Source organism: Urocitellus parryii, chromosome 11, assembly GCF_045843805.1.
Source record: "Urocitellus parryii isolate mUroPar1 chromosome 11, mUroPar1.hap1, whole genome shotgun sequence".
Lineage (NCBI taxonomy): Eukaryota > Metazoa > Chordata > Mammalia > Rodentia > Sciuridae > Urocitellus > Urocitellus parryii.
In genome coordinates this window covers 74,298,181-74,315,110 of record NC_135541.1, presented here as the reverse complement: position 1 = coordinate 74,315,110, position 16,930 = coordinate 74,298,181, and the positions used below count along the sequence as shown (strand labels likewise).

At 33.0% G+C, this 16,930-nt stretch overlaps 1 protein-coding gene across 1 annotated transcript in view; it reads left to right on the top strand.

Annotated features, from left to right (window-relative positions):
- The window catches only part of LOC113177432 (rho GTPase-activating protein 29-like), a 64,306-nt gene that overhangs the window by 7,753 nt on the left and 39,623 nt on the right, over positions 1-16,930 (top strand). The window contains 1 exon segment of the mRNA XM_026381966.2: positions 12,273-12,407. Within this exon segment, the coding sequence (XP_026237751.2) occupies positions 12,273-12,407 (135 nt within the window).

The following is a 16,930-nucleotide window of genomic DNA, read 5'->3' as shown; positions in this document are numbered from 1 at the left end:
TGTCTTCATTATCTGATGTTCTTTTTTTTTAAAGAGAGAGAGAGAGAGAGAGAGAATTTTTTTAATATTTATTTTTTAGTTTTCGGCGGACACAACATCTTTGTTTGTATGTGGTGCTGAGGATCGAACCCGGGCCTCACACATGCCAGGCAAGTGCGCTACCACTTGAGCCACATCCCCAGCCCATTATCTGATGTTCTGACATTTACTTGAGCTAGTCTATTTGTAATATTCTCGTTAGAGTTTTTAATTTGGTTTATGGTTTCCTGCATTTCTAGAATTATTGGTGTTTTTTTTTTAAATCTCTATCTCCTGGTAAAGCTCGTTCTTCGCAGTTTGAATTTGTTTGTTTAATTCGTTTTCAAAATATACTTTCATTGCTTGTACTAGAGTATGTAAATATTATTAGAAAGAAGTTTCAGTAGGTTGATTTTGAAGTCTAAAATGGATGATTAAATTGTGGAAAGGTAACTTGTGGAAAATATTCTAAATATATTAAATATTATACTGGTAACAAAATCCACAGTGAAATGATGCATCTGCCTTGTATTTAAAGGAGCATAGTTTTGTAATAAAGATTTGTTCTTAATTGGCTTAATTATTTAAAATTTATTTTTAAGTTTGCATACAGTAAATTTTGTTCATTACTTTTTTAATTTTTAAGGTGAAATTTAAAATGATGTATTCACTGACAAATCATTTACCTGAATTTAGGCAAAACATGATGTTATTTAATATATCAATGGAAATACATTTTCAATAATACCAATAAGATTTTTAGGTAGGATTTCTGTTTGTTGTTTATTTTCCTTAGGAGTTTTATACCCTTTAAAATCTTCATTTTACATAGATACTCCTTGTTTACCAGATTTTAAATGGTGGTAATTTAAAACAAGTTGAAGCACTCCTTATTGGCAAAAAAAAATTATGAGTTTTAATTTGTGAGTACATAATTCAGAGAATAGGAAAGAAGAGGATTGGAAGCCAATTCTCAGTGAGAAAAGAGAAAAATGATAATAAGATACAGAAGGAGACTCCCTTTCAGATTAAAGAACAGAAAGGTAAATAAATTTATTTACTGAAATTTAAGTTTAAAAATTTGTGTGGACATTATCCTTTTATTAATAAGCATGCTGGTACTTTAACTTAAATAACAAATGTGTCACTAATAATTGAAAAGCTTATAAATTAATTTTTTTCTTAATATTTATTTTTTTAGGTATAGATGGACACAACACAATGCCTTTATTTTCATGTGGTGCTGAGGATTGAACCCTGGTCCCGCCCATGCTAGGCGAGCGCTCTGCCCCTGAGCCACAATCCCAGCCCCTGTAAATTAATTTTTAAAAACCCAGAAAAACAATTGTTTTGAAAACTCACTCTCATACTAATGAGATTGATTTTAATGCTTGGTTTTTCAATCATGTTTTAAAAGATACATGTATCCTTCATCAGTATGAATTTTGAATTTAATAAGAACTTGTTTTACCTGTCTTTGGAAGGTTGTTATCCAAATCTGAAAATTAGTATTTAGTTAATTTGAGTGGCTGGAACCTTTTTGTTTTGTTTTCCTTAAGTAAGGAAGTATATATAAACATATAAATGATAAACATATAAAAGATGAAGAGAATGCTATATAATAATATGCTTGTGTTTAAGTTTGAGTGGGATTTTCAGCTTCTTGGAGTATCATACTATTTCTTATTTACTTAACAGAGTTATTATAAGGATCACATTAGATATAATCTTCAGGCAAACAGTTAAAATGTTTACAATGCTGTAACTCTTTGAGGTAGTATTATTACATACATTTCTATAGACATGAACCATGTGGATTGAGAACTATTCCTGGACTTCTGTATTCAGTCATCACAGCAACAAACCGTGGCCAGACAGCAAAGAGCTGTTTCACTGTTCTCCCTGTCTCTCTCTTTTTATTATTTTTTAAAATCTTTTTTAGTTGTAGATGGACACATTACCTTTATTTTATGTATTCATTTTTATGTGGTGTGGAGGATGGAACCCAGTGCCTAACACATGCTAGGCAAGAGCTTTACCACTAAGGTACAGCCCCAGACCCTTGCTGTTCCCTTTTGGTGTGAAGGAACCTTGTCAATGATTTGGCCAATACTTTGTCTTTTGCCTTCAAAATTTTGGGCATTATTTATTACCTTTTAATTCACATCTTTTAGCTCTTAAAAAACTGAAAAGTGGGGTTGGGGTCATGGCCCATTGGTAGAGCACTCACCTTGCACTTGTGAGGCACTGGGTTCCATCCTCAGTGACACATAAAGATAAATAAAGGTATTGTGTCTATCTACAACTAAAAAAAAATTTAAAAAAACTGAAAAGTTAGCCTTTAAGAATAAACATGTGGGGGCTAGGGATGTGGCTCAAGCAGTAGCGCGCTCGCCTGGCATGCGTGCGGCCCAGGTTCAATCCTCAGCACCACATACAAACAAAGATGTTGTGTCCGCCGATAACTAAAAAATAAATATTAAAAAATTCTCTCTCTCTCTCTCTCTCTCTCTCTCTCTCTCTCTCTCTCTCTTAAAAAAATAATAAACAATGTGGATAGAAAAGTCACCTTTTGGTCTAATCAGAATACCCTTTTAAATGTATACTTTAATTGTAATGAGGCAGTAATACAAAAAGTCACTTGACTGTTGCTTCAGGTGTTAAATGCTACTGTTGAGGCTAGACTTAGATAAGTAGCTTTATGATTGGTTTATGGTCATATTTTCATTTACTCAAATGAGTTATAGAAATGATAATTCCTGACCCAAAAATCTAAAGTGAAAAAAAAAATTTTTTTTAGTACCATGACAGTAGGAGAAAAGTTTCTGATTTTAGAGCATTCTGGATTTTCAGACTGGTTTCATGCTGAATTGGTTGTTTATGCAAATATTCCAAAATCTAAAATATTTCTGGTTCCAAACATTTTAGATAAGGGATACTCAAGTTTTATATTTGAACATGGTATTTTTTATTTTATAGAATACTTTGCTATGCAAAGAAATTTATTCATTCAATACCCATAAAGGCAAGTATTTTTAGACACATTTCACCAGTGATATGTATGTATAACTAAGATTAGAGGATTTTTGTCAACTTCTTATTGCTGATAAGAAGCAACTTCTTATTGCTGGAGCCCCAGAGGTTATTAATACAGAATGGTATATTCTATCCAGGTTATTGCACCTGCTTTACATGGCAGGCACTCTATAAAAGCACTGCTCTGTCTTCATTATTTCACTAGCTAATTCTGTACTCCATGGGGATTATCTAAATTTACACTGATATGTAGCCATTGGATACACATGACTGTTTAAATTTAATTAAAGTAAAAAACTTAACTCCTCAGTTGCAGTAGCCACCTTTTACATGCTCAGTAGTACATGATAGCTATCTGTGAGATATCTGAAAACTATGAAATTACTCCATTCTTACTTTGATAATAGGATAAATATTTTGGTAATTCTGTTTTCACTACTTATGTGCAAGGTGAGATTGCTCTGTGGTCTTATACATGTAGCAGATACAGAATTTGAAGTTTCATATCTCTATCCAGTGTCATTAGGTACATTAATTATTAATAATTACAGGGGTAAATCTATGTCTTATATTAAAGTACTGAAGGTATTCACTTAGGCACATATACTTTGTGTTTAATTATTTTCTACTGCCATGGTACTCAAAAAGTTTTTCATTTTAGATTTTTAGGTCCAGAATGATCATTTCTATAACTCATTTGGGTAAATGAAAATATGACCATAAACCAATGGCAAAGCTACTTATCTAAGTCTAGCCTCAACAGTAGCATTTAACACCTGATGTGAGTATATATTTAATTATTTGTGCTGTGTAAGTGCTAGTTCAGGTTTATGGTTGCTCCCTGAGGAATAATGTGTTCTGAATTTCAAATAACAGATTTATAAACATTCTTCTAGGTTTTCAGTAGTTTAGAAGTATACCTTTGGGACATACCTTACCATTTCCAGGTAGAGTGTCATTCAAGGGAGTTCAAAAAAAATCTCTGAATTTTAAAGGTGCAAGTCATTTTAATTGGGCTTGAAGGAATAGTGGAAAATATGTCTTTTTTGTTTTGCACCTCAGTGCTTGGCAGTATTAATAAGTGCCATTATAAAATGTTGGAAGGAGAACGCTAATATAATACTTCTTAATGGTTTTCATTTTGATTGTGTAATGCTATTTTAAAATTAATTTTAGTGAAAATTGACCACTGTAATTATGGTGCCTTATTTTTCTGTTTTGTTGTTTGTTTTGGGTTTGCCTTTTAAATAGGTAAGAAAGGGAGATAAAAATCTCATCCATTTCAGATAAACTAGTTAAGTTCATGGGTTTTTAAAAGTGCTTTCTAACTTTAAAAGCTTATTTTGTAAAACCATAACTTATTTTATAAGTGGTAACTTCTGATGACTTCTAGATCCTAGATTTTACAGAACTATAGTTGGAACTTTCTAAAGCAATTTTTAATGTAACAGGAATGAAATGAAAAGCTTAATGCCATTAAATGTTCTGTTATAAGAGATTCTGCATAAATTTGCACTTTCAATTACTTGTCTTGTAGATTAACTAACTCTTCCCCACCCCAGGGTGAATATAGGGTAAGTTAGGTAAATTATTTTTCCCCAGGAAACTTTCCATGAGTGTTGGTTTTACCTCACTGATAATTCTGAATTTTAGCCTCATGGTGTGCCACAAGTTTTGTGGGATATTAGAAAAATTAAGTTGCTAGCCCCATGTGTTGTGCTGTCTTCTGGAAGTCATCCTCTTTAGAAGTGATTTCTAACAGGTATTGCTTAGGAGAAATGAATGTGAATGTTAAGAGAGACAAAAAGAAGTGAAATGAATCTTTGAGGAATGAAGTATGAAATACAGGTAGCTCATTTATTATACCTCTACCAGTTCATAGGGGATTGTAGTCCTCTTCTGTGCTTGCCTAGAATGGTTTTCATAATTTTATACTATATATAGTAACACCTGGCATAGTCATTGGATGTTAAAGCCTGTTAAATCAAATATTGTGGAATATCTGTCATTAAGCCTTAACTTCTTTGCCATGTAGCAATATATTATAATGAATAATAACACAAACTTTATAGAGCCAGAATACCTGAGGTTAGAATCCTCATTTCTCCTACTTGCTAGTTAGCTTTAACCTTTGTGCCTGAGTTTCTACATCTGTTCAGAGGATATAACAGTATCTACATCACTGGATTTTTGTAATGATAAATGATTTTAGAGCAAGTCTTTTAAAGTGTCACCATTTGTTGTATTTACAGTCCCCAGGTAACTATATAAAGCTGCTATGCTTCAGGTTTCATTTCCTATAAATTCAAAAGTTATTACAGCAAAGAATAGGTGCTTCCTAGCAGTGAGTTCTGATGCTTTTTCCCTCGTTCTTTTCATTGCTCTCCCTAGTTAGATTAAGCTGAATTAACAAGACTGATTTTAAAATTATTGTCTGTATTTTTTAATAAAGGAAAACACAGCTTTTTTCATTTTGTTTACTTAAATATTTCCACAAAATGTTTGCAATATAAACAATGTGGTATTGTGTTAATGCACAAGAACCAGACAAATAGAGCTGGCTGATCTGTTTTCACTTGATACGCTGAATGAAGCAGAAAATAAATGACACAAATAAGCAAAGCAATAATTAAATAATTAAATATTACAGGGATAGTAGATAAACATTGGAATATTTTTACTGTTCTAGATGATTGATGTTAAGACTTTGGTTGAATTTCATTATATTCACATCTATAATACCTTTTGTCTTGATGGGCAAAAGGTGCGGCTTATGCAGTTGAGGGGGAGAAATCAAGAATGTCCATGCTCTTTTGCCCTTTTCAGTGCTTTATTCACTCAAATCACTCAATACAATTTCATTCTATAGGTTCTTAATTAAGAAAATTACAGTCCTTAATGCTGGACATTTCAATAGACAATCAATTTGCAGCAAACAATTCTAGATTAATTCTAAGCACTGAAAACACACTTAATCATGACAGGCTCATGACAGACATACCCTCAGCATGCTAAACTCAAGTGTCAGATCAAAAGTCTCAAGCCTTAGGCTTTAAGTGCAGCAGATGCACATTCACTCAGACTGTGGTGACCAGATCAGGAATCAAGGCAGGCTTCTCCTGGGGTGGAGCTGACAGCTGGCTGAGGAGGCAGTCATAGGGAGAAGTGACTTGTTTGTACCTGAGGGCCATACTGGAGGGCTCCATAGGTGTGCCTGGTGAGACTGAAGGTTTCAAACTGGAGTTTTAAAATGAAATGGCTTAGGCTCAGGCCTAAGGCCATCCTTATACCTTTGTAGTATTAATTAAACTTTATTATACTTGTAATGTGGCAACTATGACTTTAAAAACTGACAGACATAGAAGTATTTTTATAAAATATATGCTTAATGACAATTTTATTTCCAAGTAATTTATTAAGATTTCACATATAAAATGAAATTGGAACTTTAATGTCTCTTTTTCATTAACTAAAACATTGAGGTTTACCTATAGATATGTTTGTTACTGAGTGTAACCTGAGTCACATCTGTTTTCAAGGATACTTAGTTTGAATGGCTTTCAGATTTACTAGTAATAATCATTATTTATATATTAAGAATATAACAATTTCATTTCTATTAATTTATTTCATATTCACAACAATGTTACAAGGTAAAACAGATATTCTTATCAATTCTCTCTTACTCTTTATGAATCTGAGATCAGAGAAGCCAAGAGTTTTATATATGATCATTTCAAGGCAGTGGCAGATCAAGGATTGGAATCAAGATTTCTTAAAGTCTTTTGTCTTCTAACACTAAGCAGCCACTTTATTCAGTATTGGGAAAGAACAGTTACTGCTCTTGCTTTACTCATTGTGTGACTATTTTGTTTTGTTTTGTGGTGACAGGGCAGGAGATATTTAGTGTTGATGAAGGAGCTGTTTAAACTTTTTTTTAAAAGATATTTTGAGTTAGAGGCTTCTTGCTTTTTTAAAGATAATTTGAGGTGGCTTTATTCTATAGGGAAAAGAACATTTGGTAAAAACAGAACCTTTTGTTTTTTAACTTTTTATGGCACAAATGGTTAAGGGCTTGCTAACTTATGAAGTCCCAGGTGAAGTATTACCAGGGTATACTGTATACTGACACCCTAGTAGTCGACCCTTCTGCCCAAATATATAGGAAAGTTTATGAATCTGTGATTAACATTTAATTTAATTGATATATTCATTACCATTGATTTATATAGGCTTCAGAAATATGTTTAGTCATAGGAATTTGGGATTTTTTATTTTATAATGCAGTTTGTTAGTCTTTCAGAAACAGGTTTCTAAATAACTCAGTTACTGTTTATTAGTAAGTTGTTTTGGAACAACTTCAATATCTTTTTATAAACACTTCTTGTAGGAAAAAGGGACTTTGGTATTTTTTGCAGACAGTTATTGAAGTGTTTTGCAGTAATTTTTAAGAAAACTTTTAGCAGGCATTCTCATGACAACTGTTAAAAAAATTACTGAGGATCCCAAAGAGTTTTCATTTGTGCATTTTGTATCTATTACATATTACCTGCTATATTAGAGATTAAAACTGAGACAATTTAAGGGTATTTAATAATCTTAAAATATATTGGTGTCTATATATTTGATTTCCTTGACTCTGAGAAGGCCAGAATTTATGACCCTGGTTTAGACACTTAGGTCATTAGTATTTTGTAGTTCTTTCTTAATATCCTATTCTAATTTTTAATGTTAGTGGTGGTGGTTGACAATCATTTAAAAATCAAGCTCTTTTGTCCTGAGATTTCAAAATTGAAAAAAAAACATATTCTTGAGTATTTCTCAAGTATATTAATATCTGTTGATTTTATTGGGAATATTAGAAATGACTAACTGTTTTCTCTTTGAAGACTATTAATCAGTTTTGGGTCATTATAACAAAGTACAGAAGATAATTTATAAAGAAAAGTTTATTTTTGTTCACAGTCCATTATCATTTAACACCCCCATGGTTTGGGGCCTGTGGAGAGGCAGCACATGGTTGTGGGAGTGCATGGTAGAACAAGTTGAGCTACAGAACAAAAGAGGAGAGGAGAGGGAATGGACTGTGATCCCACAGTTTTAAGGATGTATCTATCCCCCGTGACACAGTCCTTTCCTTCTAAAGGTTCCACCACCTTCCAGTAGTGCCATGCTGAGAACCAGTGTGGGCATTTGGGGAATATTTAGCATCTATACTATTGCACTACCATAGATTAGGTTTCAAAAAGAATCCAGTACAATTCTCTGTGATGATCATCACTCAACCTTGGTTTTGGTAAGTAGCCAGAAATATTAGCATAGACTAGTTTTATAATATAAAGAGGGGACTAGGTTGTACAAAACTGTGGTTTTACAGTTTTTCCTTAAAACTATCAAGTTGTACTATTTTCCCAGAAGTTTGTTTTATTTCAGTGCTACTGGATTCTGTTTCAAAGTCAACCTTTATAACCTATATCTTCTGTTGCTTAAGATAATAGGAACTGCAAATGTTGATAGAGGGCTTACTATGTTCCAGCAACTGTTCTAAGTGCTTTATGTATTTTAATTCATTTAATCTCACAACTCTATGAAGTGACCCTCTTTGTCTTTTCTTTATAGGTGAGGAAGTAGGTGCAGAGAGATTAAGTAACTTGCCCAAGTTTCTCAGCCATGGAGGTAGAATTTGAAGTCAGAGAGTCTGGTTCCAAAGGCTATTCTTTTTAACCACAGTGCTATAGGCTTACCTAAGTAAACTTAACACCCACAATTACCAAACAGTTGTTTATTTAATTAATATAGCTCATTAAGCTGGATATTCATATTTCTCCTAAGGATTAAAAATTATAAATGATTTTTAAAAATTAGGTTTGTGGGGAAATGCCAGCTGTTCATAAAATTCCTAAAATGTTTGACTGGCTTGTATTTTATTTTTAAAACAGACTTTGTTTTTTAGAACAGTTTTAGATATACAGAAAAATTGAGACAGTATATGGAGTTCCCATATAATCTTATGCCCACTTTGCCTTATCTTCATAAGAATTAATGAACCAATTTTGACAGTAACCAACAATAATGCTACCTTTTTATTGAACAAAGTTCATAGTTTATTCAAATTTTCTAGATTTCCCCAAATGTCCTTTTTTCCCCCACTAAATGTCCTTTTGTCTTCTAAGATCCTATTATAGTACATTTAATGGTCATGTCTCCTTAAGTTCTCCCTGTCTCTTAAGTTTCTCATTTTTGGTGAGAAGAGTTTCAAGGAGTACTGCCTAGATATTGTGTAGCATGCCTTTGGTTAGAATTTTCTGATGTTCTCATGATTAGACTGAGGTTGTGAAACATTGGGGGAGAGATTACAGATTTAAAGTGTTTGTTTTTTTTTCATCACATTATCTCAAGGGTACTTGCTACCAACATGACTTAACATTGTTGTTGTTGATCTTGATCAACTGTCTTATGTGGTGTTTGTCAACTTCTACAGAGTAAAATTACTGCTTTTATCCTCCTATGCATATATTACTTTTTTGGAAGAAATCACTATCATACCTCTATGAGGGCAAAGTTATCTACATAAAGTAGTTAGTATTCTTTTACACAAGAGGTTTGTTTTTTCTCCATTTATTAATTTATTCAGTCATTTATACCAATATGAACATATAGATATTTATTTTATACTTTAGGTACAACATTGATACTGTTTATCGCTCCAATTGTTCCAGCTTTGGACAGAGGGAACCTTTTCAGTATCCTCCTTTTCCTTCCCCTTCTCCCCCTGATCTGCTGACTCTACTAATCTTTTTATTATTTAAATTAGTGCATTTTAATTATGTGTGTGTGTGTGTGTGTGTGTGTGTGTGTGTGTGTGTGTGTAAAATCAGGATTCACTGTGGTATTTTCATACATGGACATAGCATAATTTGATAGATTTTGTTCTATAATACTTTTCCTTGCCCTCTCCTCCTCCTTCTCTCCCTCTTCCTTACCTTCTGGAACTACATGTTGCTTTTGATTCAGCTTGTATATTTCCTGCCCCTGTCCTAGAATTAGTCATTTCTCAAAGGAGTTCTGATGTCTTTTATTGGCAAACGGTTCAGGAACTAAGATCTGTGTGCTAGGTATGCTTATTGCTACTGGGGTGTCATTTGTTTAGACCCTCTTAGATGACAGCAAAGAAATACATATGTCTATGCTGATCCACATGTTCATACACACATATCCATAAATATTTCTATATGTAACCATTTATAGCAAGCCAAACATCAGTTCTTCCTGAAGGTTCCAACTTTAATTCATCACTATCTGGATTATTATATTCTCCTCTCCCTCTTTATTTCTAAATTCACTCTGTAACAGTAAGATGTCTGGCTTCTACCATGTTATCCATTTATTCACATGTTTATGTCCAGTGTACATCTATAATGGTGTCAGTTGTAAATCCAATTTCCCATTGAAAAAACTTTTTCAGTTGTAGTACAGTATTTCCTTTGCCATTAGTTTTACTCATTTAATATACTTAGTTCCAGAGTTAATTAGGCTAGTATTTGATCTCCTGTTTTTTTTATTTTTCCCGTAAATAAAATTTGATAGATGAATGAATCAATTTTTTCCTGGAAGGCACTGTTTTCTCTCTTGCTTCTAGCACTCTATGTACCACTCTGTTGCTTCTCTCTGAATACTCTTTGCCCTTATATACCCAGCTCTTTATCTTGTCTTCCTGGCACCTCCACCCCTTGCTCCTCTTGTTCTACACATTTATTTCACTCTTGATAGTACTGTTAATAAATGGAATAATTTGTTTAATGTTTATCTTCCAACATTTCTGAAAACAAGAATATACATTTAATTATAACACCACATTTAAAAAAAATTTTTTTGGTTTTGAAGCTGAACTATTTCAGTAGGTAGGCATTATAACATTAAGAGCATGGATTCTGAAATTATGTGTGCTAACTTTATAAATTCTGGCTCCACAGTTTAATAACTTGGTAAATGTAGATGAGCTTCATTTCTCTCATCTGTACACTGGAGAATTTCAGGGTTTACAGCTAATAAAATCATGAACATTAAATGGAAAAATATATCTTTTAAGCATTTTTAAGAGTGTCTACCCATACTGAGCATTTAGTAAATATTAACTATTATTAAATGTTGTTGCTATGTAAGGTCAAGGAATGGAGATTTATAGCATAATACTATGTTTAAGATGATTATCTTTTCAAACTTCTGAAGATTGATTATTTCAGAGTCCTAAAGATAGGTTGATAATACATACTGGTTTGCCTGGGATGATAATCCAGAATATGACTGTTATGCTAGCATGATTATGAAGAGCATCCTCTTTTACTCACTAAAGTATTTTGGTTTGGGAAAATTATATGATCACTTAATTTTGGGGGGTTATGAAACTCTTATCTGCATCCCTCTGGCAGGGGTGGTATAGCACAGGAGGCTAGGATTAGACTAGTGGGTCCTGGGAAATGTGCACATCTAAGAGGGTAGCACTGCTTTGCTCCAGCTGCTGAGGAAGATAGAAGGCCTGTATAATACAATCTTGTTTTTTTTTAGAGTAGGCAGAAATCTGGAAAATTTAAAATGGTTCACCCAATTTTTCATTATTATCAACTAATTAAATTTTTCTAAACAACACAAAACTTCATTAAAATATCAATGCATTAGATCATATGTAACTTATATTTAATTTTTTAAATATGCAAGTCAAATGATGATCCTTACATACAGCCTCAGAGTTACTGTTCCCAATAACTAATAATTCCTTAATGGAAAGAATTAACTCTAATGTAGAAACTGAACATGTATTTTTAAACATTAGTTATGTAAACATCAAACTTTTTAGGACTCTTAATGTAGTTATCACATATATTAAATATATGATAGTAAAAACTGTAAGACAGGAAATACCTTATATGGTTGTTTGAAGGAAAATCTGAAGAGCATATGTAGACTGAGAAAACTGAAAAGGGTAGTGATAAATTGACCATAATTGTGAAAGTCTTTGAAATCCTTAATGAATTAAAATGACCAAGAATTTTCTGAAGGCAACATAACTGCAATAGTAGAATTAGAAGTGAATGTGTAGTAGGCAACAATTGTGGGATGCTTTCTAATACCTTTCACTTGAAATGTGTTTCATGTGATCTTTTGTAGCTTAGATTTTTCAGAACTTTTCTTTAGAAACAAATTTTTTTTCCTTTTTTAAGACTGTTTTAAACAATTTATTCTTATAAGTCTGGATGAGCTTCTACATGTTTTAAAGTCTGTAATGAGTAAGCATCAGAACCTCAATTCTGTCGATCTTCAAAATGCTGCAGAAATGCTTACTAGAAAAGTGAAAGGTAAGGATGATATATTAAAAGTGGGTAGCTGTGGGCAAAAAGGCTTCAGTGAGACATTTTGTTTCATAATGTATAACCATTTCCTCTGATGGCATTTGTATGAGGTTTAGCAATAAAGAGTTATGTATACTTGGATATTTAAATACCTCAAGTAAGTCACACCTACAGCTTTTCTTCTCTTAAAAATGAAAACTTACTTGTCAATGAACACTGTAAAACTACTAACTTGAACTATACAACTGATACTTAAAATTTGAACTTTATGAATGAGTTCATGATATTTTGAGGTAGTTAATTAGTGTACAAGTATCTTTGTTATGTTAGAACAAATGGTGTTTAAAAATGTTCAGTTGTAGCAATTCCAGTTTGTAAAAGGAACCAAGTGGAGAACAAGGCTTGTAAGATTTGAAAATGAAAATTGTATGATAAGTTGTGTGTGTGTGTGTGTGTACACATAGCATATCTGTGCTAATACAGTCAAGAATTGAGACTTTCCAGTTAAATGACTTACCACTCAATATTGTTAAAATTATTCTGGGCTGCAACATGCAAGAATTGAGAGTGAAGGAAGTATTTAGGTCAGTTGGGAGATTGTTAGAAGTAATGGGCAAGATAAGGATTGAAGGTCTGATTTAAGGCAGACACTGGGATGGGGTAGTGGTAGGTTGTTGATTGTTGTCTAGAGGGGATGGATGTCAATTAACAAAAACAAGACAAGTTGAACATATTAGGGGTTATGGAGAAGTTTGGAGTTGAAGGTGTGGACTTGGGAATTGATGTATGGGTGGTAGACAATTTTAAGTGGGAAAAGTGGGTAGCTTCTCTTGTGGATTGTTTTTAATGGATTGTTTACAAGTGCCATTTGACTCAGGAAAATTTGTGTCTATAGATAGTAAAATTTCCATGCTGGGAAATAGCGACCTAGTTCAATTGTTGTCAGTGGCTACTGTGTGCAGTCAGGATGTCCTGGGGAAGGAGTGCCTGTGTGGTTGGTGTCCACATTCCAGAAGGGGACAATTGAAAGAGAGAGAGATCTCAGTTGTCTTAGAGATTTTTTTATGTCTTTGAAGTCAAGTAATCTTTTGAATATCATTTCCCACGATGACTGTTGTTACATGGGATTGTTACTGGTTTACTTTTGCGTTGGGTGAAACTTAAAAGGGGAAGATTACTTGTGAAATTTACTCTTTCAGCAAGCATTGTGAGACTAGAAAACTTTAAAAAAACTGTTCTTTGGGGTAGGCTTACGTGTATTTGAATAAGACCTTCCTCTTTGTCTCTACTCCTAATGTTGAAGCACCCTAAAAATATATTGATATTGTAAATGAAAAATATTCAGTGTTCTGAAAAATGGAGATAAGAGCTTATTTAATGCTTTGATTTAATGATAATTTAGTTTTGAAAACCCAGAAAGGCAAGGTATAGGTGAAAACTATTTTTTTAATGTCTACCCTGTGCCAAGCAATCTAAGTGCTTTGCATATTTCAGTCTTTGCAAAAACCTGTAAGTATATATTTTTGTTATGCTTATTTTAGAGAGAAATATTAAGAAAAACTCCTGTAGGATGAAAAAAAGCTGTAAAAGTTTGAAGATCATTTAGATCATTTAGTCTTAACCCCCTGATTACATTTTAAAAAACAGCAGTGACCTAAGCAATTGACTTATTTGGAGTTCTTACCCATCAGATGCATTTTTCAAATTTGCAGATAAAGACATTTTCGGAACTCAGGAATTTATGCTGTATTTAGTATTTTCATTTATTTAGGTCAATTTTAATAGTGCCCTTGTTCGAAAAGGAGGTTTTATTTAGGTTTTTCATGTTCTGTATTTTGCCCTTCATTTATAAAGACAATCATTATATTATAATTATACCTCCAAGAGTATAGAAGTTTCATGTTTCTTTCTATTCTTCAAACTTGATTCTTTCAATATGCAGTTCCTTCACACAAGTAAATACAAATTGTGGGAGAGGGTATTCACCAGTGAACATTTTTTTTTTTACTTTAGCCTCTTTGCCTACCCATATCTTTCCCTAGATAAGTAATAACTACTACTGCTTTTTTTGCATCTTTCCAGAGATATATTACACATATACAAGCCTCTACATTTGGGTCTCATTAAATTCTGACAAATGCATATTTCTGAAAACATCATCATAGACATGGTAATGTTTACTCCCCTTATAATTCTCCACCTCCTCTTTCACAAATTTTGATGTTTTGTTCTTGTTTTCACTTAGTTCAAAATACTTTCTAATTTCTCTTCTTCTTTGACACATGGGTTTTTCCGAAGTTTGATATTTAATTTTCTGATATTTGGGAATTTCACAGAGATCCTCTATTATTTATTCCTGATTTAATTCCAGGTAGTCACAGAATGTGTTTTGTCTGATATGGATACTTTCAAACTCAGTGTGAGACATGTTTTATGGCCCATAATAAGGCCTGTGTTGGTAAATATTCATTTGAAAAGAACATGTGTTTGCTGTCAGTAGTTGGAGTGCTCTATAATTGTCTGTCTTGTCAAGGTGGATTCAGATCTTCCTACCCTTACTCATTTTCCATCTGTGTGTTCTGTCAGTTGCAGGGAGGGCTATTGAAATCTCTGCTATCACTATGAATTTGTCTATTTCTTGTTGCAGCTCTATCAGTTTTTGCTTCATGCATTTTGAAGCTCTGTTTATTGGATACATAAATGTATAGAATTGTTAGGTCCTCTTGATGACCTGACTCCTTCATAATTATAAAATCATGTCCATCTGTGTCCCCCTGCCCCACCCCCTGTAATTTCCTTTGCTTGAGAATCTACATTGTATAATATTAGGCAATAAAGTGGGGCAGTTGTAAGCTTACCATGGTGTTTCTTGTCTGTCAGGGACTACTGTTCTTTATTGCCAGATAATCCAGTGTCTTGAAAAATGTTGTTTCTTAAATTTTATACAGGTTTTTTTCCAGTTGTTTTGGGCTTAATTATAACCAGTTTCTTGGCCTAAGTTTTTAGAATATTTTTAAAATTGCTTCCACTGATTGTGAAGTTTTCCTTTTTGTTTGTATTATGGATATTTAGAAGAATATAATGAAATGTGTGGACCCCCCTCACCCCCCACAAATCTACAAAGGTTTATACATGTAAAATCTGATTGTAATTTCATGGAGTTTATAGGCTTGAGGTTAATTCATCCCAATGTAAGAGTCCTTGCTTTCCAACTCTATTTGCCTATTTAGAATCACCTGAGAGCTTTTGAAAAAATATCTGTGCCTTACTCCAGAATTTTTTTTTGTACCAAGGATTGAACCCAGGGGTGCTTAACCATTGAGCCAGATCCCAAGACCTTTTATATATTTTATTTAGAGACTTCAAATCTGAATCTTTGGTGATGGAGCTGAGTTTGTTTTTAAAACTCTCCATCCAAGATTTTAAATGATTGGTAAAACAGAGGATGGCTCCTTCTCCACATGGTTTGTCTACGTGCACCTTACTGGTATGGATACTAGAGAGGATAGGATACATAGAACCATTTCCTCCTTAGTACCAGCCTAAGTAGCATGGTTTATTAACTTAAAAAGAGAAAAGCCAATTCCACCTTCAGAGTTTGTCTTAGTAAATTGTATTCAAGCTTTTATCAAGAGTGCATACAGAAGTTAAAACTCATTTTGTTGTTTCATAATTTGCATTAACAAAGGGCAAAATGTCTCTTTATAAACAAAAGACACCCAAAAGACTTTAAAACAGCATACTACAAGGACATAGCCACATCAGTATTTATAGCAGCACAATTCACAATAGCTAAACTGTGGAGCCAACCTAGATGCCCTTCAGTGGATGAATGGATTAAAAAGTGGCATATATACACAATAGAATGTTACTCAGCAATAAAAGAGAACAAAATCAGGTAAATGGATGGCATTGGAGAAGATAATGCTAAGTGAAGTTAGCCAATTTCAAAAAAACAAATGCTGAGTGTTTTCTCTGATATAAGGAGGCTGACTCATAGTGGGGTAGGGAATGGGGTAGCATGGGAGGAATAGATGAATTCTAGAGAGGGCAGAGGGGTGGAATGGAAAGAAAGGGGCCAGGGGATTAGCAAGGATGGTGGAATGTGATAGACATCATTATCTAAAGTACATGTATGAAGACATGAATTAGAGATATGAAAAATTGTGCTATATATGTATAATAAGAATTGTAATGCATTCCACAGTCATTTATTATTTTTTTAATCAATAATAAATAAATAATAAATAAATAAATGACAGCTCTATGTCAATTAACATAGATCTCAGGGACCAGAGCCTATTATGAGCAATAAAACTATGAAAAATAGGAATTTAAATTCTCTGAAGCACTGAATTTTTAAAAAATGTGGTATGTTGTGTTATAGGTATTATATAGATTTAAATGTATATAAAATTTCAGTTATTGGTGGCTCATAGTAAATATGTGCTTCCTGTTGATTTCATTGAGCCACAGTGTCTTTAACCCCAGAAAGTAGTAAGCAAGAGAAAATAACACAAAACACTCTT